This window comes from Leptonychotes weddellii, chromosome 4 (genome assembly GCF_054177405.1).
Source record: "Leptonychotes weddellii isolate Sample4059 chromosome 4, ASM5417740v2, whole genome shotgun sequence".
Taxonomy (NCBI): domain Eukaryota; kingdom Metazoa; phylum Chordata; class Mammalia; order Carnivora; family Phocidae; genus Leptonychotes; species Leptonychotes weddellii.
The window spans coordinates 11,138,097-11,161,346 of record NC_138372.1 but is presented as its reverse complement, the minus strand read 5'-3'; the positions used below and the strand labels follow the sequence as shown (position 1 = coordinate 11,161,346).

Here is a 23,250-nt window from a genome sequence, read left to right as displayed (position 1 = left end):
CCCCCCCGCGTGCATGCTCGCTCTCTCTCTAAAAAGAAAAAAAAAAATTAATCTCTGCACTTAACATGGGGCTCAAACCTACAACCCCGAGATCAAGAGTCGCATGTCCCACCAACTGAGCCAGCCAGGTGCCCCAGAACTTTCTTTTTAAGGCTGAAGACTACTCCATTGTGTGTAGACACCACATTTTGTGGATTCATCCATCGACACTTGGGTTGCTTCCACGTTTTCTGGCTATCGTGAATAACAGCAGCCTTCTGTTTTTACCGCACAATATGGAAGGGCCCCTTCGGTGCTAATAAAGATCTACCTGTGTGTGTGATTTAAATTCCGCCTGAGCCTCTCGAACCCCGGGTTCGATGCTCCAGGTGCAGGTGCACGGTAACCGCCCTGCTGCTGCCGCCCGGTGGACCCACCTCTCGCTCGGGAACACTCCAAGGCTGCTCTTTCACCCACAGCAGTGAGATCAGCCAGGAAACAAAGGCTCCTTGCATCGTGAGGCAGGCCGCCAAGAAAAATGCCTGACTCACCCAGGATGAACCTTAATGAGCGTTTCTGGCTTTGAAAAGGGACAGCTCAAAAGCACTTGTCTCCAGCATTACGAGAGGTGAGACGCTGGGGGCAGAGATGAGCAAGATGTGTTCCCTGCCACCAAGGAGCCCAAGCCGCCAAATTAAAAAGGAACAGACACTGAATTACTAGAAATTCAGAACAGGGTCTTCGCCCTGAAGTGTCGCATCTCAAATTCTTGACCACCCCTGGAAGACCACACGGTACCCCATCCCCAGGTGCCAGAGAGCTTCAGTTCGGAAGTGGGAACCGAAAGAGCCCCGGCAGCCCCCACACCTTCCACACCCGCTCACACCCCATCCACCTCTGTCGGCCCCAGGAAGGTCACGGTCATGGATCCACGCATGATTTGACTTTGCCTGTCATGCCTCAATGGGTAGATAAAGACGGGTTTTCTCGCCAAAAACGTCATGGCTCGGACGACAAGCTCTGTGCCGCCCGTTCTGGGGACGAGGCAGTGTCCTGTCCTGTGAGTTGCCACCGCAGATCTGCTTCCGCACCTGTCAGATCCGTCACTGCCGGCCACTCTCACCCTGTCTCAAACCGGGCCAAATGGGATCCACCCACAGTTGCACTTACTGTTTATTTCACCTTTCCCTGGATTGCAGGCAAACGTTCCATTCCAACAGTCACAAACACTTTCCCAATAAAAACTTCAGACCTGAGCAGAGAAAGACGGTATTTTGTCCCTTATGCTCCCTCTGTGCTACATCTGAACCGTGTCCAGACGATGTGCCTTCATTCACAAAAGTAATACTGTGGAATTCCTCGAGTTTCTCTGAGATGGGATCCAGCCATCTCTTCTTCCCTGGTCTTTGGGCAACTTGAACCGCTGTGCCTCTGTTTTCCTGTCTATAAAATGGGAATTAATAGCATTTACCGCTCAGAATTGTGGTTCAGTTCCAAATGAGAATAAATGTGAGTTCTCACCCCCCCAAAAAAAGTAAATATGTAAGCTGATAGATGTGTGAACTCAGGGAAGAGAATCCTTTATACCTCAAAAAAGCTGGAAAAAAAATTTTTTTAAGATTTTATTTATTTATTAGAGAGAGACCAGCGAGAGAGGGAACACAAGCAGGGGGAGGGGGAGAGGGAGAAGCAGACTCCCCGCAGAGCAGGGAGCCCAATGCGGGGCTCGATCCCAGGACCCTGGGATCATGACCTGAGTCGAAGGCAGACGCTTAACGACTGAGCCACCCAGGCGCCCCTGAAAAAATTTTTAAATAAATACTTAACATATTAATCTTCAAAAAAATAAAGACAAACGGGAAAGCATCTAGCCTGCGGTAGAGCGAATGCTCCAGAAATGCTGAATTCAGCTGATTTGTCTCAAATCCCTACGGCATGGAAGTCCCACTCCGTGCCACAGGGACCACCCAGGCCTTCAGGTCCCAGCCCCCTGCACCTGACGACCTGGGATGTGTCTCACCTGCCTGGCCAGAGCGGGGGATCTCCCATCCAGAGGATGGTTTTTCACCAGGACCACCAGTACTCATTTCTCATGTCACACCGACCCCAACGCCCAAATTCTCTCTGGCCCTTCTCCTTGCCCAGGAGACTGCGAGACAAATTGCTGAAACCCCACTTTATGTGTCTAGACAGCCATCGTCTTGTCATGGGGTTTGTTACTAGATGAGAAAACCCGCTTTTGTTGCAAAAATCTAGTGAAACTGGAGAAATTGAGAGGTAAGGCAATGCTCCAGAATAAACAGGTTCACACTAGTGACTTGTCAAACCTTTTGCCACTTGGACCAGGCATATTTTATGTCCTTCTCGGGGGCCCCCAAGGGAGCAGCCACTTTGCAAGGAAAATTCCTTGATGGGTTCTGACCCACAGGTGACTGGAGCCCAACCCACAGACCACTCAGAGGACCACACAGTGAGAGCCACTTCCCCAAAGGTAACCCCAGCAGACAGCAGGGCCTTCCACATCCTCTGTGGTTTGGGAGGAAGCCCATCGAGGCAATGGGTGGGGCAGCAAGTGCAGCTCCTTCCCAGATGGCTCAGAAGGTGGAGCCTCTTCAGAGCCCACCCCATGAGCAATATAAATGAGGGGACCAATCTGGCAAGGCGGTCTCTGAGCCCCCCGCTTTTTTTTTTTTTTTAAGATTTTATTTATTTGTCAGAGAGAGAGTGCAAGCACAAGCAGGGGGAGAAGCAGAGGCAGAGGGAGAAGCAGGCTCCCCGCCAAGCAAGGAGCCCGATGCGGGGCTCGATCCCAGAGCCCTGGGATCATGACCTGAGCCGAAGGCAGACGCCTAACCGACTGAGCCACCCAGGTGTCCCGAGCCCCTTGCTTTTATGAAGCTTCTAGCCCAGCGCCAGGAGCTAAAGAAAGCAACCGGCTTCCACCAAGCACCTGCTATCTCATTCTGCCCTCTGAACAGCTTCCGTTTTCCACAGCAGGAGAGGGGCTCAGAGAGGGAAAGTGACTTTTTTAAGCTCATATAGCTAGAAAGTGCCAGATGCACATCGCAGGCCCAGGTCTCTGGTGCCAGAACCCAGCCCTGGTCCCCGTACCCACTGCCTCTTGGCAAGGCCATCCTAGCAGGTCATTTCTCCGAACCCAGCCATTCTGCCTGCTGTGGGGGTCTGGGTTCCCCGGGCAAGAGGTCCGTCAGGCATTGGGCTAGGCTCTGGAGGAGGACATGGGGACTCTGAGAAGTAGCCTGCCTGCCCTGGAAATGTCATCAGCAGATGACACAGGAGTCATCAACGGAGTGAAGCCAGCCGCATCCCCCAGGTGGTCAAGCTGCTCCGCCAGCAGCCTGCCCGAGCTCAGCAAGTGGCTCCGTTGCCCCCACCTACTCAGAACAGAACCCCGGAGCGTCTCTGATTCCACACTCCTGCACTCCACATCCCACCCATCAGCAAGTGCTGTCAACATTTGCTCCTTTAGCAAATGTGTGTATGAGGTCTTGCCATGTATCAGGCACTGTCAAGGCCTTCCTTGCTTTCCCTTCTGGAGTCTGTCCTGCACCATTACCCCTGCGTCGAAGTTCTGGCTCTTTCCAGCCCTTTCCATGACAGGTTGTTGTTGGAGTTTTCCTCTATCTGCCTTTGGCTGCTCCCTGTGTCTGTCTCATTCGCCGTCATGTTCTCAGCTCCTAGAACAGTGCCTGGCATGCCGCAGATCACGCTGGATGGATGATGAATTGGGCCAGTCCTATCCTGGCCCTAATATGATCCTTCCCTGATTTGCCCCAGACCCTGGGGTCTCTGATTCACCTTCCGCCTTTGGAGGTCCTTAGTCCAGAAGCCACCGACCCCGGGATCAGGGGACACCATGTCTGCGCCCGTCACGATGGGGCAGTGTGCTAAGTGCTGCATACAGGGATGAGGTGTCCAGTGCCTATCAGGGCCTCCATGCGTCCCACCCGTGCAGGTGTATCTGCAGTCATGCTGTGAGGCTTCTGGGATCTGGGCTATCCCTCCGCTCTTCCTCTGGCGTTTCAGGCTCCTCCCGTGCATCACTGCAGAGTCTCCCCGGGTCCACACACACGTTGGAGTCTTGAGTCTCTGGGCAGGTGTGTCTTCCTTCTTTGACTTTTATCAAGCCGTGCCAGGTCCTGTCCCAGGTGTTTTACGTTTTTCCTCATGTGGGCCTCAAAACAGCTCTATGAGGTGGACATCGCTGATGTCGTTGCCATCCTATAGGTTAAGAAAGGAGGCCCAGAGAGAGGTGACTTGCCCAAGGTCACACAGTCTGGACAAGATGGAGGCCAGCCTGAAGCAGCACGCGTAGCCCTTAACCACTGTGGTATGCAGCTGGGGCTGACTCCGCTGAGCAGGGCATGGAGCAGGGGGAGGTTATATCTGTGTGTCTGAGTGTCACACTACTGTTGTGTATGTGTGCGTTGTCTCTACGTGTCACCTGTGTGACTCTGTGTGTGTGTGTCTGAGGGTAGCTGTCTCTGATGTGTGTCTGTGTGTTCTTGTGTCTGAGGGATGGCTGTCGCAGTCCCCGAGCTCCCCCCACCCCGTGTCTGTCTGTCGCCGGCGGGCGGCGCAGGCGGCTCGGACTACAAGTCCCGGCAGCCCGCGCGCGGGGCGGACGTGGGGCCGCAGTGGGCCGGGCGCAGCTTGGCTGCGCGCACACCCCGACTGCGGCACCTTCCCAGCCGCGCCAGCCGCCGGCTCCTGCAGGTGCCCCGGGCCACCTCGCGCCCCCGGCCTTCCGCCCCGAGCCCCCAGCCTCCCGCCTCGCGCCCCCGCCGCGGGGCATCGCGACGCCCGGGCCGGGCCACGGGCCGCAGCGCCGGGGCCGGCGATGAGCGCGAGGAGCCGGCATGAGCGCAGGTGAGTGCGCCGCTCGGGCCGCCCAGAACCGGGCGCGGTCCCCGGGCCTCCCGTCGTCGCGCCACGCGCCACCCCCACCGCAGGCTCGCGGGCCAGGGAAACAACCCCCGGCGGGGGCATCCCCGTGCCTGTCCCTGCCCCGTCTCGGGGAGTGGACGCGGGGCGCTTCCCAGAGAGACCAGGAGCCCCCGGGATGGCGGCGCGCGGAGCCGTCCCCTCCCCGCCTTCGTGCAGCCCTGGGCGCTGTGCAGGAGGGTGATCGGAGGTCCGCGGGGAAGGGGCGCGGGGAGATGCCCCACGCCCACTAGACTCCCTCCTGCAATGACAGATGTCCAGGTCGAGGAAGAGCCGTGGAGGCCGCTGCATCCGGGGCCTCTTGGTAGTTATTCCTCTTGGATGAATGAATGAATGAATGAGGTTGGAGAAGCCAGGGGTCCCGAATCCCTGGGTCAGAGTGTCCTGGACACAAATGCCACTGCTGATCCCCTACCTCAGGCCCCCAGAGGAAGCCTGGCAACACCCAGGTCCGAGGACCACACCCTGCATGTTACCCATCCCAGACCATGTGTCCCAGGCCCACCCTTTCCGGAGTCTAAATCCCACCTGCTGCGAAAGGAGCCAGGAGACCTCTCTTCTTCTCATCTCCATGGCAGTCACTCAGACCCCAGATCTCAGCAAAGAGCCCACCAAAGGTTGAGCATGGTCTACAGAGGCAGACCCCTCAGTTCTGGTCTCTCCCTCCCCATCTCCCACCTCTCTTCCGACCCTACCAGAAGCTCAACGTGCACCCCAGTGAGGGAGGGGGAAACCTGAGGAAAGAGGCCCTCTGAACTCCAGATCTAAAGATCAGGTTACCACTAGCAGGTTGTTCCTCACCCCCCTAGCCTGGCAGAGGAGAGGAGCCTCTGGCTGCAGGGGGAAGCACGGCGAGGAAGGAGGCAGCCCTGCTGCCCTGGGCCACTGCCAGGTCAGCAGCAGGAAGCAGGGCTTCCGCAGGAAACGAGGTTCTCAGATGGCTTTGACTCTGGCCCCTCCCCTCTGCAGTGCTGGTGGCATTGCCCCCGGGCTGTGGAGTCGGGGGAGGTTCAAGTCTAGTCTGGACCATCCATAGCTGTGCAACCGTGGACATATTAACCTCTCTGTGCCTCCTATGAAATGGGATCCAAATCCATACTTTTCATGGGGTGGCTGTGAGGATGAACTAAAAGGAATGTGTTCATTCAGACCCACTTATTTCCAGCTTCTCCCTTTTCCAGCTGTATGACTCTGGGCCAGGTGCTTTGAAGCTCTGTTCCTGCAGTTTCCCCTACTGTAAAATGATGTAAAGTAAGCTGATAATAGCCCCGCCCTCTGAGGGTGATGCATGAAGATCAGTCCGTGTTATTTGGAAGAGCAATACAATTCGCGTGAAAAGTATTCTCATCCCGCACAGCCTGCTCGGGGCTAGCCTGAGCTGGTGTTCCTGAAGGAGATCAGACACGGCCCCGACCTTCCTGGGCCATCCCTGGGGAGACTGAAATGTGACTGGAGACAAACCAGCACTTCCGAGTGTTTTGACAAGGGTCCCGCAGGAGAGAGTGCACGGGGCTTTGACCTTCCCGGCAGACTAGAGTTTTCCACAGACGTGACGTCCTCCTTCAAGCCCCTCTTTTGTCCTTTCTTGGGAGAGTATGCTCCCCAAGGAAATGAGGGGTGTGTGATAGGCAGCAGGACACTCTTCCCAGAGGGAACATTGTTGAGATCGCTGGGGAAGCAAGCAGACGAGGGTGGCACAAGGTGATCTCTGGCACGCCCCTTCCCGAAGAGGCTCACCCCTCTGCACCTGGCCGCCGACTGACCAGGAGCAGGGGTCAGTGACTCCGAACCATTGCTTCCGTGCTCTGTTCTGTCAGCGAGATGAGCAGGCATGCCCTCGTTCGCTTATTCAGTAAATGGTTCCTGAGTCCCAGCCGTGTGCCGGGCACTGTGAGCAGGACGGGGATGCCCGGTCCGGCCTGATGGCACGATTGTTGGTCCATGGGTGTGGCTGAGGCCGGCAGAGAGGGCTTTGGAGCAACACAGACCCTCTCCAGCTGCTAGACAAGTTGGGGGGCCAACTGCCTCTCCAAGACTCAGTCTTCCCACCTGTAAAATGGGATAAATTGCAGGATGGTTGCAGAATGAAATCAGATCGGCACGAGCGAAGCGACCTGCTCCGGTGGCCCAGCATGCCACGCAGGCTTCTCCCCCATCCCCAGCCCAGCAGCGAGCCGGGGAGAAGCGGTCTAGTGTGCACAGGGGAGCAGGGGCACGGCTGTGGATTCAGACAGGCAGATGGGAACGTGGAGGAGAGCCTGAGAAGTGGGTCAGAGCCAAGCCAAACCCCTTTGGCAGGGAAGCCGGCAGCTGCCCGTGAAACAGGCCCACGCCCCAGGAGCGTCATCCACCCCGGGGCGGCCACTGCTCACACTCCTCGTGTGCTGGCTGCTCGGGGTTATGCTCCTAGCAAGGGGAAATGGAAACCAGAAACGTTAAGGCACTTGCCTCCCAAAACACAGCTTGCCTGTAAGAGAGCCAGGGGCTCTGGGGAAGAAGCCGTGAGGATGGGGGTGCAGTGGTTAGGAGCGTGGACCCGAGAGCCAGAACGCCTAGATCCAGATCCCACTACTCACTGGCTCTGTGGCCCCTGGGCCCCCGGCTTCACCTCTCCTGGCCTCAGTTTCCTAATCTGTCCAATAGGGATACAAGTAGTACCGCCTTCATAGAGGGGGGGTGAGGAATAAGTGAGTTACCGTATTGAAGCCTGTGGAACAGTGCCTGGCCTGTGTCAACCCCTTAGAACCCCAAGGTGCTCTTTCCCTTACGCCATGGAAACCCCCAAGACCAACGCTAAGGGCCAAAACACAACCCACCGTGCCCCACTCGGGGAGTCTGTCTCTGGGGCAGGTGGAGGACTCTGACAAAAAAGACAGCTGGGACTCCAGTAGCATCTGGACCACCGCAAGAGAGGTCTGTGGCTTTTTGGTGGCCAAGAACCTGAGAACCCAGCTTGCCAGGCTGTGTCACTTGCCCTGAAGGCCTGCTCCTCTGCCCCCCAGGCCAGGAGCCAGAGCGAGTCCCCCCCTCCCAGGCTTCACCAGCTAGCAGAGGGCCCTCCACTGTGTGTTGTCTGCGGGCCATTGTCAGGAAGGGAAGGCAATGCTTCCCTGACAAGCCCCACTCACAAGCCAGATGGGATGGAGAATGACAGGGACCGCCCCGGGGGACCCGGCTTGGGTTCTGTCGGAGCCCCAGGAAGAAGGCTGCTGCTGGCCAGAGACGCCCATGGTTGTGGGCTACAGGCCGTGTGTGTGTGTGTGTGCAGTTTTCCCCAGAATCCGGTTTCTTCCTGGATCTGGTGGCTCTGTTTGTTCTCCGAGTCAGCCGAGTGGCCAGGGAGGGCCTGGCCGGAGGTGGGGCTTGGGGTGTTGAGTCATCGAGTTCAGAGAGGCCTGGGGAGGTGAGGCCAGGAGCCCTGGTCTCTGATAGTGCCCACTCGGGACCCGAAACCACAGGATCCGGCTCCAATGTCCTGGCTCCACCATTTACTGGGGTGTCTTTGTCCCTCTGAGCCTCAGTTCCCTCATTTGTAAAATGAGAGAAAGGAGTCCACCCCCTCGTGTTGCTGGAGGGTTAGATGAGCTAATTCGTCTGGAGGCATAGAGTGGGGCTTGTCCCTGGGAAGTGCTTAATGGCTGTTGGCTGCTCAGATGATGGTCATTGCCATAGTAATTATGGTCACCATCGTTATGTGGAGATACAGGGGCTGGGGAGGAGAGCACAGACTCTGCCTGGTGTGTTGGGGACACAAAGCCCCAGTCCTCAGACATTCTCAGGTGGTGCAGCAGAGGGATAAAACCCACGCTGGAGTCAGCCTGCCTGGACTCGCATCCTGTCACTACCGCGGCCATGCTGTGTGATCTTGGCCAAGTTACTTAACCTCTCTGAGCCTCATTTTCCACTATGAAAAGGGATAACAATTGAGCTCACACAGCAAGGTTAGTGTGTTAACTGTGTTGAAAAGGGCCAGGAGCAGAGCGCGCACATAGCAGGCTTTCGGAAGTGTTCTGAAAGCTTCGGAAGCCCAAGTGTTTGGGGACAGAGCAGCTGAGGGGCTGGGGATGTTGGGACAGTGGCAGCAGCCTGGGACACTCGGCTTGTTGGTGGAAACTTGTAGGTCAGGGCTCTGCAGGGCTGTGGCTAAGGAGGGGAAAGGGCAGGAGCTCAGAAATCGGCAGCCTGCCCCCACCTTCTAAGTGAATCCAGAGGCTCCTATGAAACCTGCAGGTGCCCCACATTGCTCCCATGGCTCCGGCAGGTCTGGGGACGGGCCCAGGCACCTGCGTGTCTCAACCCCACAAAAGCTGCCCCGCGGTGGGAGCAGTGAGCCCAGGGCCTCTGCAGCCCCCGCACACTCGCTATCCGCCTGCCTGCCAGGACCACGGCCCTGCCGTAGGCGAGACAGGAGGAACAGAATTTCTGCAATAGAGCCACCTAGTGCTATTCTCTGAGCCTCAGTTTTCCGATCTGTACAATGGGGGTGATAGTCAGCCCTTCCCCGCAGAGGGTTAAGTAAGGAACCCTGGTAAGTGCTCAGCTGGGACATAGCACCTTCTGTCCTCCACTCACCCCTCCTCTCTGCCCACCCCCTCCCCCCACACTGGCTGGGCTCCTCTCTCCCCCATCCCACCTTCAGAGTGGGGGCCCCTTTCCTGGCTGCTGTCAAAGGCAGGCCTGACATCTCCTCAGTCCAGACTCGACTTCTCAGCATCTCCTCGCTGCCAGGACTCTGCTGGGCACCGGAGTTGAACAAGGATCAGCAGCCCTGATCTGTGCCCTCTGGGTGGGCACCGGATGCAAAAGTGGGACACAGAGCTCCCAGGAAGCAGATAGCTGGACGTGTGAGGGCTGTGGAAGCTCAGGGCGCTCACCAGGCCCTGTCCCCCACTCTGGGCCCACACAGCGATAACCAGACACACAAGGAGACGACACTGTGAGTGGGAGCCCCAGAACAGTCAGATAACAGACCCATGAAGCCTTGAGCCATTGGGTCTGTCAGACCAGTTTATAAAATTGCGATGCTTTTTTTCTTTTTCTTTTTTTTTTTTTGAGATTTTATTTATTTATTTGAGAGAGAGAGAGAAGGCTCCAGAGAGCACAAGCTGGGGGAGGGGCAGAGAAGCAGACTCCCCGCTGAGCAGGGTTCTCAGCATCCTGGGATCAGGACCTGAGCGGAAGGCAGACGCCTCACCGACTGAGCCACCCAGGCGCCCCTAGCGATGCTTTCTTTTTACTTCAAGTCTTTCTTTGGTCATGCCAGCATTAGCAGAAATACAAAGGTCGTGATTTTCTATCTAAAATAACCCGTTGTCTTCCTGCTTGCCCCGTTCCCATAGTGTTCCTCTCCCCGCTGTAAGCCCATAATCAAAGATGAAGACAGCTTTCCTGGCCACGACCTCGCTCCAGCAGCAGGCTGGGGTCTTCAGTCTTCAGAATCAGGCACCACCGGAAACGTGGGGGCAGCCAGGTCCTGAGGTGGTTGTGTCCCATCGCGGCCATGGCCCCAGGATCTTCACTCACCAGAAAGTGCCACTTTGGTTCCTGCCAGAACCTTCATCTCACACAGCTGCGGATACCCCTGTCTTGAACAATCTTATTGTCTCCTTCCTGTGCTCTTCGGCATCAAAGGTTTGGCTGCCTTTGGTCCTGGGACCAACACCTGAAGCTTTTCTGTGCCACCTGCCGCTGCATTTTCCCAGTTCGCGTGCCCAACCCGCTCCCATCTGCCCCTCCATGCTGGTCCTTGTTCTTCAGCAAGCTAGTTTTCAAAAGCTCTACTCTGGTAACTGTAGGCAAGACCCCATCAACAGAACATTTCTGCTGGCCTCTGGAAGCATGTCAGGTTTTTTTGTTTTAGAGAGAAAGAGCTGGGCGCCTGGGTGGCTCAGTTGGTTAAGCAACTGCCTTCGGCTCAGGTCATGATCCTGGAGTCCCGGGATCGAGTCCCGCATCGGGCTCCCTGCTCGGCAGGGAGTCTGCTTCTCCCTCTGACCCTCCTCCCTCTCATGCTCTCTGTCTCTCATTCTCTCTCTCTCAAATAAATAAAAAAAAATCTTTAAAAAAAAAAAAGAGGGGCTTCCCCTCTTTCCTATAGAGAGAAAGAGCTGGGGGGGGGCGCGCGGGGAGGGGAGCAGAGGGAGGGAGAGCGTCCCAAGCAGGTTCCACGCCCAGCACGGAGCCCGACATAGGGCTCAATCCCACGACCCTGAGATCATGACCTGAGCCGAAATCGAGAGTCGGACACTCACCCGGCTAAGCCAGCCAGGAGCCCCGCGTGTCAGTTTTAATAGAGGACTCTGTCTGTACCTGAGAAATGGCAGGCACAGCAGGGACTGTCTTTTCCCAAAATGTTACAGGTCAGTTACAATGAGCGGGACGGCAGCCATCCGGGAGAGCAGTCCCTCCGGCTCCTTTTTGACCACAGCAGCTGCATGGAAGCCGCTGCAGCTTCGACACAGGGGCCACAGTATGACAATACTCATTTTGTTTAAAGTCATAAGAGAGGGAGGAGCGCCCCCCCATGACCTCTCTCCTTTGCACCCGCAGACAGCAGCCCTCTCGTGGGCAGCACGCCCACCGGCTATGGGACCCTGACGATAGACACATCTGTAGATCCCCTCAGCTCCTCAGTTTCATCCGTGGTAGGTGAGCCCCGGCCCCCCCCGCCCCTCCCCCCCGCCCGCCCCACCCCCACCTGGGCCCTCTCTGTCCGCGTCCCCAGAGGCTCAGCGGCTACTGTGGCAGTCCATGGAGGGTCATAGGCTATCACCTCGTGGTCTGGATGATGGCGGGGATCCCTTTGCTGCTCTTCCGCTGGAAGCCGGTGTGGGGGGTGCGGCTGCGGCTCCGGCCCTGCAACCTGGCCCGCGCAGAAACACTCGTCATCGAAATAAGAGACAAAGAGGTGAGGCAGCCTGGTGCTAGAGGGAGTGGTGCTGGGGCAGGGGCGGGGGGCGGGGGGTCACGCGTGGAGTCTCAGCCCCATCTGGCCGCTGACTTTCTGTGGCACCGCACTCAGGGTGTCCTCTCTGAACCTCTGCTTTCCCATCCGAGCAGTGGGCAGAAGGGTGGCTCCTACGTCCTTGATCCCTGCCTCGCGCAGCTGGGGCCACCGGGCGGCAGGGGGGGACCTGGGAGGGCGGGCGTCTCTTCTGGTACCGAGTCCACACCTCTGTTCCAGGATAATTCGTGGCAGCTGTACACTGTGCAGGTGCAGACTGAGGCCGTCAGTGAGGGCAGGTGAGGCAGCCCCATCAGCCCTCCCAGAAGCCCCTGCTCCCCACTCGCCCCCTTCCACAGCCGCTCTGAACAAAGGCAGCAGTGCCTCGTCCCCCGGGGGGGACCGCGGCTCCGTGGGCTGGGGAGGTGCTGGATCGGCTTCCAGAGCTTCACGAGCACCCCCACGCCCCTCCCAGCCTGGAGCTGCCGGCGCAGGGCCCGGAGGACGGCCGGAGCCAGGCAGCAGTGGGAGCAGTACCGGAGGGTGCATGGAAGGACACCGCCCAGTTCTGCAGGAGCGAAGAGGCAGTGAGTGGACAGCTGGGTTCTGGACGAGTCCTTAACCCTCCCTGGGCCTCAGTTTCACGCTCTGTACGAGGGGAGGGTTGGACTCCACATTCCCCGGGCACCTCTGGTTCCACTGTCCCCAGTGTCCAGGATGCTCGGCCGACCACCTCCCCGCCTCCTTCCTGTGACTCTGGCCTCTACCCCTGCGCTGCCCCCCGGCTCCCCCTCCTCCTGAGGCTGCCTCCAGCGTCCTCTCCCCTACCCAGCAGCGGACCCTGCGGTACTACCTCTTCCGGGGCCAGCGCTACGTCTGGATCGAGAGCCAGCAGGCCTTCTGCCAAGTCAGGTAGGGGTCAGGGCCGTGGCCGTGTGCCTCGGTCCCCTGCGACACGAGCCGGCCATGAGCCTCCCCAGGCCCTGGGGTCTCTGTAACCAGGGCATAGAGGGAACCCTTGCCTCCTCTGGGCCGTTTTGAGGGAGGGGGGAGTACATGAGCTTCGCCTAAAGTTTGGCTCAGCCTCAGGCCGAGGTGAAAACGCTGAATCAGACCTTATAAGGGCTCTGGGCTCGGACCATCCATCTGGGGGCTTGTCCCCGCTTTGCCTCCTCCTAAGTGCTTGATAAACGGGAGCTGCATCTGCAGAGGTGAGTGCCAAGGGGACGTGGGGATGGCACCAGCCACGCGCTTTGTGTGGCTTCTCATCCCCCCAGAGCCCTACGTGGCAGGTGTGGTCACCATTCCCGCTCTGCAGATGAGAAAACAGGCACAGAGAGATTAAGTCACTTACGGAAGGCATCGTCGTTGTAAAGAGTCCTCCCGTCACTCAGTAATAGCGATTCTCGTCACTATTAAGTATTCTCGTCGCCGCTCAGTGTTCTTCCTCGGCGAGGTGGTTCGGGGCCCGATCAGAGGAACGGGAGAGGGTTAAGCCCAGAGTCAGTGAGGGACCTGCCTCCTCCCAGGAGCTCAGTGGGCCAGAAGGGGCCTGGAGCCCCGAGTCCCCTGGGGCAGGAGGCCCCGTTGCCCACATGAGTCTCCCCCCCGCCCCGCCCCCAGCCTGCTGGACCACGGCTGCACCTGTGACAGCATCCACCGCTCCCGCTCCGGCCTCAGCCTCCAGGACCAAACCGTGAGGTGGGCGCCGCCCCATACACTGGGGGCCCCGTTCTGCCCGCCCCCGAGCGTGGCCTTGTGGTCCCCTGCCTTCTCTGGGCCTCGGTTTCCCTGGCTGAAAGATGAGGAGCTCCGTCGCCCTTGGAGGGCCCAGCTGCTACTGCCCCTCCATCTCTTCGCCCGGCCACTTCTCTTACAGGAAGACCATCTACGGCCCCAACGTGATCGGCGTGCCGGTCAAGTCCTATCCCCAGCTGCTGGTGGACGAGGTAGGGCTGGCCCTGGGCCTCGCCCCAGCTCTGGCCTGGATTGGCCGTGTGACCTTGGCCGGGGGTTGGCCGTCTTAGGGTCACTTGATAGTGACAGACCAGAGCAGCTGTCCCCTCCTCCACAGGGGAAAGTCACCTCAGACCCACCTGACCCTCGCTCAGGACAAGGGATTGGAGGCTGTGGTCCAGGCTGGGGCTGGGATAGAGGCCGGGAGGCCAGGCCACAGAGCCCGGGCTTCTCCTGGGCCTTGCTGTGCCTGAGCCGCCTTAGAGTAGGGGCGCTCGGTTCACACGCAAAGATCCCAGGGTTCAGAGGGGTGATGTGGCGTAGGGGACAGAGGGGAGCCCATGGCGCGGACACCCGAGAGGACACTGCATATCCCAGCCTCTGAGCCGGAGGCAGACGCCCATGAGAGGGAGACTGGCCCTTGGAGTCGGGCCTGATGGAAACCCCAGGCAGCCACTGGGGAGCTGCCTGGTTCGGGGCAAGTGACTTGACCCTTCTGTGCCTCAGTGCCCTCATCTGCAAAATGGAGTGTGGAATCGTCACCACTATTGGATGTCACTTAGAGGACATGCTTAGCAGGGGCCTGGCATCTACATGCCTGGGTCCTCTTTAGAGCCAAGAAGCCGGGGGCTCCACGGATGTCTGGAGGGGCTGAGCAGGGCCGCCCCGGGGACGCGGGCCCTGATGCTGCCTCCCCGCCCCTCCCCCAGGCACTGAACCCCTACTATGGGTTCCAGGCCTTCAGCATCGGGCTGTGGCTGGCGGATCACTACTACTCATACGCCCTGTGCATCTTCCTCATCTCCACCGCCTCCATCTGCTTGTCGCTCTACAAGACCAGGAAGGTCGGCGGGGGGACGATGGTGGAGGGGGCGGGGCAGCCGGGTACCCCAGGGGGCCGCCGCCCACCCACTCCCCACGTGCCCCCCCCTCCCCCCACAGCAAAGCGAGACTCTGAGGGACATGGTGCAGCTGTCGGCGCAGGTGTGCGTGTGCCGGCCCGGGGGAGGTGAGAGCGAGGGAAGGGGCGGGGAGGCTCGAGCAGGTGGCTGGGGGTGCGCCGGGCCGCGCTGAGGACCCCCGCTCGCCTGCAGAGGAGGAATGGGTGGACTCCAGCGAGCTGGTCCCGGGAGACTGCCTGGTGCTGCCGCAGGAAGGCGGGCTGGTGCCCTGTGACGCAGCCCTGGTGGCCGGCGAGTGCGTGGTCAACGAGAGCTCTCTGACAGGTCAGCCCGGCCCCCGCGGCCTCGGAGGCCCCTCTGCCTCGCGGCAGCACTTCCAGGTTTTTCTTCCCCTTTTGCTCTCGGGTGACATTCCTACACCCGGCAGGCGCTCAGGGCTTCAGAGAGGTTAAGCGCCCCCACCCACCCTCTGGTGTATTGCTCTGAGTTATAAAAGTAATACTGCTTGTTATAAAATCATTCCGACAGAGTAAGAATGTCTTCCCCGCCCCCCTCCCCCAGCCCTGTGCGTCCACGCACACACACCCCATCGGGCTCGCCCGAGAGCAGGTTCCTGGTTCCTGGCTGGCACACATCCTTTCCGGGTTGCCTGGCTGTGTGTCTTTATGTCTTTTGCCCCGAGCCTCAGTGTCCCTCTCTGTAAGATGGGGGCAATGGTTTCTGCACGTATGGTTACAAGAGTTAAGTGTGCTTAACTCCTGTCTGGGTGGTGGGGAGGAGTGGCGTGGAGGCGCCTCACTGGCTTCCTCCCGCGTCCCTCCCAAGGGGAGAGCGTCCCAGTACTGAAGACGGCCCTGCCGGAGGGGCCCGAGCCCTACTGCCCAGAGACCCACCGGCGGCACACGCTCTTCTGTGGGACTGTCATCCTGCAGGCCCGAGCGTTCGTCGGACCCCACGTCCTGGCAGTGGTGACTCGAACAGGTAGGAGTCAGGGAGGTAGGGAGGGCTGCCGGGCTCACAACTCCGGGCAGGGCAGGAGCCATCTCTGCCGCTGTCCCGCTGTGGGACCTGGGGCAAGTCCCACCCCCAGCTAGGGGTGGGCCGAAGACATGGGCAGGGATGTGGCCAGCAAGCGGGAGCCCACCCCTTAGGAAGGGAGCAGCCCTATACAACTCCAGCAGGTTCTTGGCACATGGGAATGGGACCTAGTGTACCCAAATCTGAGTATTTCGGCAGAAGCCACATATCTGGATTTTTTAAGTGAAACCTCCCACTTTATAGATGCTGTCCACTCATTCCGTTTTCACTAAACCCTGTGAGGGCTGGGCAAGGCCTGTGGGCCATCACAAGTCACCCCAAACTGGATGATTTCTCATCCCGGGAGCACCGTGTCTCTCAACCCCCAGGTGCAGTGGGGTAGGGCAGGGGCTGGGAGGGCCTGTCCTGACCCTCACCCCCCCACTCCACCCCCCCCGGCTCCTCCTAGGGTTCTGCACAGCCAAAGGGGGCCTTGTGAGCTCCATCTTGCACCCCCGGCCCATCAACTTCAAGTTCTACAAACACAGCATGAAGTTCGTGGCTGCCCTCTCTGTCCTGGGTGAGTGGCCCCCTGCACCCCCCTCTGCTGCCCCCCCATCCGCAGCCCCTTCCCAAATCCTGCTGAGTCGCGTGCTGTCTCCCCAGCTCTCCTCGGCACTATCTACAGCATCTTCATCCTGCACCGCAACCGGGTGAGCCTCGGGGCCCGGGTGGGGGCCGCCGGCAGGGACGCAGGGCCAGCCTGGCCTTTGGCACTCACGGGGCCTCCTGCCAGGTGCCTCTGCGTGAGATCGTGATCCGGGCCCTGGACCTGGTGACGGTGGTGGTACCACCCGCCCTGCCAGCCGCCATGACCGTGTGCACGCTCTACGCCCAGAGCCGGCTCCGGAGTCAGGGCATCTTCTGCATCCACCCGCTGCGCATCAACCTGGGGGGCAAGCTCCAGCTGGTGTGTTTTGACAAGGTGGGGGCCACAGGGCGGGGGCCACGGGCACCACGGCCAGGCCTCCACACCTGCACTCCTCAGTCGGCAGCACTGACCAAGGGCCCGCTCGGTGCCGGATCCGGTCCTGGGGTAGAGATGCTCAAGAGACCCCACCCCCACCCCCGCCCCGCCCAGCTCCCACGCGCGTCGGGCTCTCGGTCCGGCAGACAACCGTCTTGAGATCAGTCGTTCCCTGGTGCTGCTCTCAGCGCCTAGACCCAGCAGAGACCACCCCCAGGGTGATGTCCCCCCACCAGAATGAGTGAACCAGGGGGCACAGGGAGCTGCAGATGGTGATGGGTCTGGGGAAGGAAGTGAACAGGGTAACACGATAGGGTGGTCTGTGGGGTCACTCCCGTCAGGAGATGGCATCAAGGAAGGCTCCTTGTGACCTCAGTGCGGGGTGGGGGGGTGCCCCCGGAGGCGTGAGGCAGGGCAGGCGGGGGCTGGGGAGCAGTCAGCATGGCTCCTCGGAGGAACAGACCTGGGGCACGGGGAACAGTGGGGAAAGGGGGCAGGCCGAGACAGCCAGGGCCCTGGTCGGGCAGGGGCTGGTGAGCGCCGTTGAGGAATTCAGACCTTAATGATTCTGAGGGCACTGGGGGCCACGGGGAGTTCTTAAACAGAAAGGTGGGGCCTGATTGGGTTCACAGCGACCCCAGGCCGGCAAAGGAGCTGGACACGTACGCTGTGTGGCCAGGCCCTCCTCCTGGCCCCACATCAAGCAAGTGATGGGGGTGGCAGAGGGGTCGTGGGTGGGAGCCCCAAACAGGGGCCGCCTGACGCAGCTGTAGGGTGATGGAAGACTTCCTGGAGGCAGCGGTGCCAGGCAGAGGAAGCGGGGGTTCGGGAGGGCGACCCTGGCAGAGGGACCTCCTCTGGCTCCTGCGCTGGCTCCCGGGATTCCCACGGGCCCCGCCTGGCCTGGGGTGGGGGTGCCCAGCCCAGCGGCACACAGCAACCCGGGACTCATCACTGGCCCACCCCTTGCCCCCTGCAGACGGGCACCCTCACGGAGGACGGCTTGGATGTGATGGGTGTGGTGCCCCTAAAAGGGCAGGCGTTCCTGCCTCTGGTCGCAGAGCCCCGCCGCCTGCCCGTGGGGCCCCTACTCCGAGCGCTGGCCACCTGCCATGCCCTCACTCGGCTCCAGGACACCCATGTGGGCGACCCCATGGACCTCAAGATGGTGGAATCGACTGGCTGGGTGAGGAGGCCGAGCAGGCCAGCCCCTGCCTCCGGGCAGCCGGGCTCTCACTAACCCCGCCTGGTCTTCATTCCAGGACTCCAGGTGGCGTCCGTTGGGCCGCCGTCATTAATAACCGGCCGAGGCCGAGGCCGCGTGGGAACACCCACTTAGTGCCAGTGCCAGTCACGCCACGGGCCTTGGCTCGCGCTCCTCCTGTAGCCCAGGAAGGAAGCTTCCAAACCCGCCCCCCAGGGAGGAAGCTGAGGCTGAGGGAGGTTTGGGATAACTTGTCCAAAGTCACCCTGCCACTTGTAAGTGGCAAAGCCAGGGTTTGAACTGGGGTCCATCCGACTCCAAAGCCCGTGTTCTTGACTTCCATCCGCTCTCACACGAAGGAAGTCTTCCAGGAGGCTAACTTGAATCTCCCGCCACCTCCCTCCGTGGCCAACCTTCCCTGCCCGCCTCCCAGGTCCTGGAGGAGGGGCCGGCTGCAGACTCGGCGTTTGGGACCCAGGTCCTGGCGGTGATGAAACCCCCACCCCAGGAGCCCCAGCTGCAGGGCATGGTGAGTCATGGGGGGGTGCTTGTGGGGGTAGGGGTGGGAGGGGGCTCCACAGGCCGGCCCTTCAGCTGCCCCTCCATCCCTGCAGGAGGAGCCCCCGGTGCCCGTCAGCATCCTCAGCCGCTTCCCCTTCTCGTCAGCCCTGCGGCGCATGAACGTGGTCGTGGCGTGGCCGGGAGCTGCTCAGCCGGAGGCCTACGTCAAGGGCTCCCCTGAGCTGGTGGCAGGCCTCTGCAAGCCCGAGACAGGTGAGGGGGCGAGCCGCGGCCCAGGATGGGGTGGGCCCCCAGCCTCGGCCCCGGCCCCCGCCTCCTTGTCCCAGTGACACCCGCCTCTCCCCGGCAGTGCCGCTGGACTTTGCCCAGATGCTGCAGAGCTACACGGCTGCCGGCTACCGCGTTGTGGCCCTCGCGGGCAAGCTGCTGCCTATCGCGCCCAGCCTGGAGGCCGCTCAGCAGCTGACGAGGTGGACTGTCCCCTGCCCCCCGGGGACTGGGCCTCGGGTCCTGGCACGGGCAGAGGGGGGCTCTCTGCCAGCCGAGCCACGAGGAGATGGCCTGGCCCGGCAGTGGGGGAGGGGGCAGGGGCCTGGGCCACTGCGTGACCTCTGAGCCACGTCTGCCCACCCTCCAGGGACGCCATGGAGCGGGAGCTCGGCCTCCTGGGGCTACTGGTCATGAGGAACCTGCTGAAGCCCCAGACCACAGCGGTCATCCAGGCTCTGCGGAGGACCCGCATTCGCACCGTCATGGTGACAGGTGCCCGTGGGCAGCATCCCCCCCACCCCACCCCGGTCATGGGCAGAGGGGAGGGCATGCCGCACCCCTTCTTTTCGGGCCCCTGCTTCAGGCCAGGTCCTTCTCAGACATCTCATGGGTCTTCACAGGATCCCTCCCAAGTGGCCTTTGTCCCTCCACTTAGATGAGGAAGGGGAGGCCCCAGGGAGTAGAATGACCTCCAGACAGCCCCGGGGGTGGTGCTGAGCAGCCTGGGTTCCAGCCTGGCGCCCGCCTGCAAGGCAGCTTCTCCAGGTTCCAGTGCCCCCTGTAGGAAATGGGCGGAATTATGTCACCCTTGAAAGTGGTGAAGTTTTACGGAGCAAGAAAAGATTTGTAGCCAGGGCAACGTGGAGGAGCCCAGTAGTCTGTGTCCTTCTCCTTGCCCTCCCCGCCCTTGCGTGTGCGTACACACACGCTTTCCAGCAAAGTCCTGCAGCACTAAGTAGTATATGTGGGACATAGGCCCTGATCCCCACTTTCCCCTAAGACCTTTGATGCCTGGTTTTATAGGTGAGGAAGGTGGGGTTCAGAGACGTTAATGAACCTGCCTGAGCTCACGCAGCCAGTCATGGCAGACAGCGTGTCTGGCCTCAGTTTTCCCATCTGTAAGCATCAGAGTGAGGATGCCCCACCCCCACCCCCACCCCCACCCCCGGATAGGAGCTGGGTCCTGACCTTGCCCCACACCCCTAGGGGACAACCTGCAGACAGCAGTCACGGTGGCCCAGGGCTGCGGCATGGTGGGTCCCCAGGAGCATCTGGTCATCATCCACGCCACCCCGCCTGAGCGAGGCCAGCCTGCCTCCCTCGAGCTCCTGCCATTGGAATCCTCCGCAGCTGTGAACAGAGCTAAGGTGAGGCCAAGCCGGGCTTCCGGCCACACAGCCCACTGATGACCCCACCCCGTGTTACCTGACCCCGGCCCCAGCTCTCCGGGGTGGGCAGGGGAAGCTGAGCTGAGCTTCCTGGGCCCCCAGGATCCTGACCAGGCCTCCAGCTGCACCGTGGAGCCAGACCCCCGATCCAGCCACCTGGCCCTCAGCGGGTCCACCTTTGGTGTCCTTATGAAGCACTTCCCCAAGCTGCTGCCCAAGGTAGGGCTGCCCCTGAGCCCCCCCGGTCACTCTCAGCCTCCCCACGCTCTGCTCCCTCCTCATGGCTCTCCCACCCCCACCGTGCAGCTGCCTCAGCCTCTCCCTCCTCCCCTGCTCTCAGGTGCTGGTCCAGGGCACGGTCTTCGCCCGCATGGCTCCCGAGCAGAAGACAGAGCTGGTGTGTGAGCTCCAGAAGCTCCAGTGAGTACATGTGGGCGAGGGGCCTGCGGGGGGCTAGCGGGTCCGCAGCATGGGGTGGGGGGGTGCACGAGCCCCCGCCTCCCACCGCAGGCATTCGGAGTTACCATCACCCTCAGGGAGAACCCCAGCAGGCTCTCCGGGGGCCGTCAGGCCAAAAGCAGTCAGGACCCCTGTTCACCGGGCCCCTGAGATGTCCCGGGCAGCAGGCGGGCAGCCATCCCCACGCTCGCCAGCGGGCCCGTGGGAGGCCAGAGGGGTCGTTCCGCCGACGCGGAGGCACCTCACGGGCTCCAGCCAGCCCCCCCCCCCCCGCGCAGGTACTGCGTGGGCATGTGTGGGGACGGCGCCAACGACTGCGGGGCCCTGAAGGCGGCCGACGTGGGCATCTCGCTGTCCCAGGCCGAGGCCTCGGTGGTCTCGCCCTTCACCTCAAGCATGGCCAGCATCGAGTGTGTGCCCATGGTCATCAGGTGAGGAGGGCAGGGGCCGGCGGGGCGGGGGGGTGCCCTCAGGGCCGCCTAACGCCCCAACCCCGCCCCCAGGGAAGGCCGGTGTTCCCTTGACACCTCGTTCAGCGTCTTCAAGTACATGGCTCTGTACAGCTTGACCCAGTTCATCTCCATCCTGATCCTCTACACGGTGAGTGGGCAGAGCCCGCTGCCCGGAGCAGGCCCAGAGCCAGGCCACTCAGCGGCGTGCCTGGGGGCCCAGCAGCTCTGGCGTGGATGGTGCGGCCTCGGATCCCGCCCTGCCACTTCCTAGCCACGGGGCTTGGGTGATTGCCGAGCCTCGGGTGGCGGCACACAGTGGGTCGTCACAAACGGGGACAGCCGTCCTGTGCTAGCGTGTCGTCCCTGTCCTCGGGAGCTCCTGTCTGCAGGGGACACTGAGGCAGAGCCCAGGCAGGGCCGGAGGCCGGAGTGGGCTGGAGCCAGGGCCGCTGCTCCTTCCCCACGGATCCCTGCCCCGGCCCAGACCTTGGCCGTGCCCGTCACACCTGCTCAGAGGCCATCTCCCCGGCTCTGCTCTGAGCTCACGCGGCTCACCCCCACGGAAAGCAGGCGACCCTGTGGGGCAATGCGGATCTTGCACCAGCACCTGTCCCGGCGTCCACCGAGAACTGGGTCCTCTGGTGACCGAGGGGCTCCGCGCGGCAGAGCCTGAGCCCCCGCAGACTGGGAGCTTCCTGTGGGCAGGAGGAACCGACCCCATCCGGTTTAGTGTCCCAGGGTCAGCAGGGAAGGATGCCTTCTCCCTCGGACTGGAAGAGGGGCTCCCTGAAGGCAGTGCGGTGTCTTCTCTGCCAGACTAGGAGGGCCCCGGAGGCAGGAGGGCACTGCCCCCACGCCCCCCGATCGGGCTGCAGGGCAAGAATCTGACCTTCCCCATCAGACTCCTGAGGGGCAGGGAGCTGGTGCCTCCCCGCTATCCTCCCTCTGCCCTTCCTCCCCTGCCGGCAGATCAACACCAACCTGGGTGACGTGCAGTTCCTGGTCATCGACCTGGTCATCACCACCACGGTGGCTGGGCTCATGAGCCGCACGGGGCCGGCGCTGGTGCTGGGGTGGGCGCGGCCCCCGGGGGCCCTGCTCAGCGTCCCCGTGCTGAGCAGCCTGCTGCTGCAGGTGACCCTGGTGGCCGGCGTGCAGCTGGGGGGCTACTTCCTGACTGTGGCCCAACCCTGGTGAGTAGGGAGCCCGGCTCCCAAGTCCCACCCCTGCCCCGTCCTCCGCACACTCGTTCCCTGAGCCCCGGTCTTCGCGCCCCCAGGTTCGTGCCTCTGAACAAGACCGTGCCCGCGCCAGACAACCTGCCCAACTATGAGAACACGGTGGTCTTCTCTCTGTCCAGCTTCCAGTACCTCATCCTGGCCGCAGCCGTGTCCAAGGGGGCGCCCTTCCGCCGGCCACTCTACACCAACGGTGCCGCTGCCCGGCTGGGCTGCTGTGGGCGCAGGAGGGACGGGCTGATGGGGTCTGGTGCCTCGGGGGGGCCCCCACTGGGCATGCGTGGGAGGGGGCAGGGGCTCCCTGGCCTGATGCACGCCCTCACCCCCAGTGCCCTTCCTCGTGGCCCTGGCGCTCTTGGGCTCCGTCCTGGTGGGCCTGCTCCTGGCCCCTGGCCCCCTGCAAGGCCCGCTGGCGCTGAGGACCATCGCTGACACCTGCTTCAAGCTGCTGCTCTTGGGCCTGGTGGCCTTCAACCTCGTGGGGGCCTTCATGCTGGAGGTGGGGCTCAGCCTGGGCTGGGGGCGGCGGGGGGCTCCGGGGCTAGGCCGCAGCCGCCGCTCTGCACCCCCCTGTCCTCCGCAGAGCGTGCTGGACCGGTGCCTCCCGGCCTGCCTGCGGCGCCTCCGGCCCAGAAGGGCCTCGAAGAAGCGCTTCAAGCAGCTGGAGCGGGAGCTGGCCGAGCAGCCCTGGCCACCGCCCCCCGCGCCGGTGAGGTAGTGCAGACCCCTCGGCCCCCCGGACACTGGCTGTCCCTGCCTCTGAGCCACCGCCTGGCACCCGTCGCCGGAGACACCACCGCCCTCGCGCCCGTAGCCCGGAGGTCGGCAGATGTCATACTCCTGCCCCGAGGCCGCCCGGCCCTCAGGTGGGGAGAGGCTGTTGCTGTCCCCCGTTCAGACATCCCGTGTAGAGACGACAGCCACCAAC

At 61.7% G+C, this 23,250-nt stretch overlaps 1 protein-coding gene and 1 non-coding gene across 7 annotated transcripts; one reads left to right on the top strand and one right to left on the bottom strand.

Moving 5' to 3' along the window:
• The first annotated feature begins 4,666 nt into the window (after positions 1-4,666).
• Positions 4,667-23,244, top strand: ATP13A2 (ATPase cation transporting 13A2). 6 transcript variants are annotated; one of them, XM_081817569.1, is made up of 29 exons: positions 4,667-4,869; positions 11,494-11,588; positions 11,669-11,851; positions 12,128-12,186; positions 12,363-12,474; positions 12,720-12,799; positions 13,511-13,588; positions 13,767-13,836; positions 14,554-14,688; positions 14,786-14,852; positions 14,938-15,069; positions 15,571-15,726; positions 16,232-16,342; positions 16,429-16,475; positions 16,559-16,747; positions 17,769-17,975; positions 18,427-18,522; positions 18,608-18,767; positions 18,865-18,985; positions 19,153-19,277; positions 19,992-20,152; positions 20,276-20,392; positions 20,514-20,593; positions 20,911-21,063; positions 21,136-21,232; positions 22,054-22,277; positions 22,364-22,515; positions 22,652-22,821; positions 22,906-23,244. In XM_081817569.1, exons 1-29 carry the CDS (start codon positions 4,860-4,862, stop codon positions 23,038-23,040), a joined length of 3,522 nt encoding a protein of 1,173 aa, XP_081673695.1. In that variant the 5' UTR covers positions 4,667-4,859; the 3' UTR covers positions 23,041-23,244. The 6 variants fall into 6 exon arrangements, with proteins under 6 accessions (XP_081673695.1, XP_081673693.1, XP_081673694.1 ...); XM_081817567.1 differs by lacking the exon at positions 4,667-4,869 and adding an exon at positions 11,095-11,413 and having other exon boundaries at positions 12,723-12,799; XM_081817568.1 differs by lacking the exon at positions 4,667-4,869 and adding an exon at positions 11,095-11,413 and having other exon boundaries at positions 14,581-14,688.
• Positions 11,278-11,413, bottom strand: LOC145721334 (small nucleolar RNA SNORA16B/SNORA16A family). The gene has a single exon (XR_014145017.1). It is a non-coding gene; the product is annotated as a small nucleolar RNA SNORA16B/SNORA16A family (small nucleolar RNA).
• Positions 23,245-23,250: the final 6 nt, after the last annotated feature.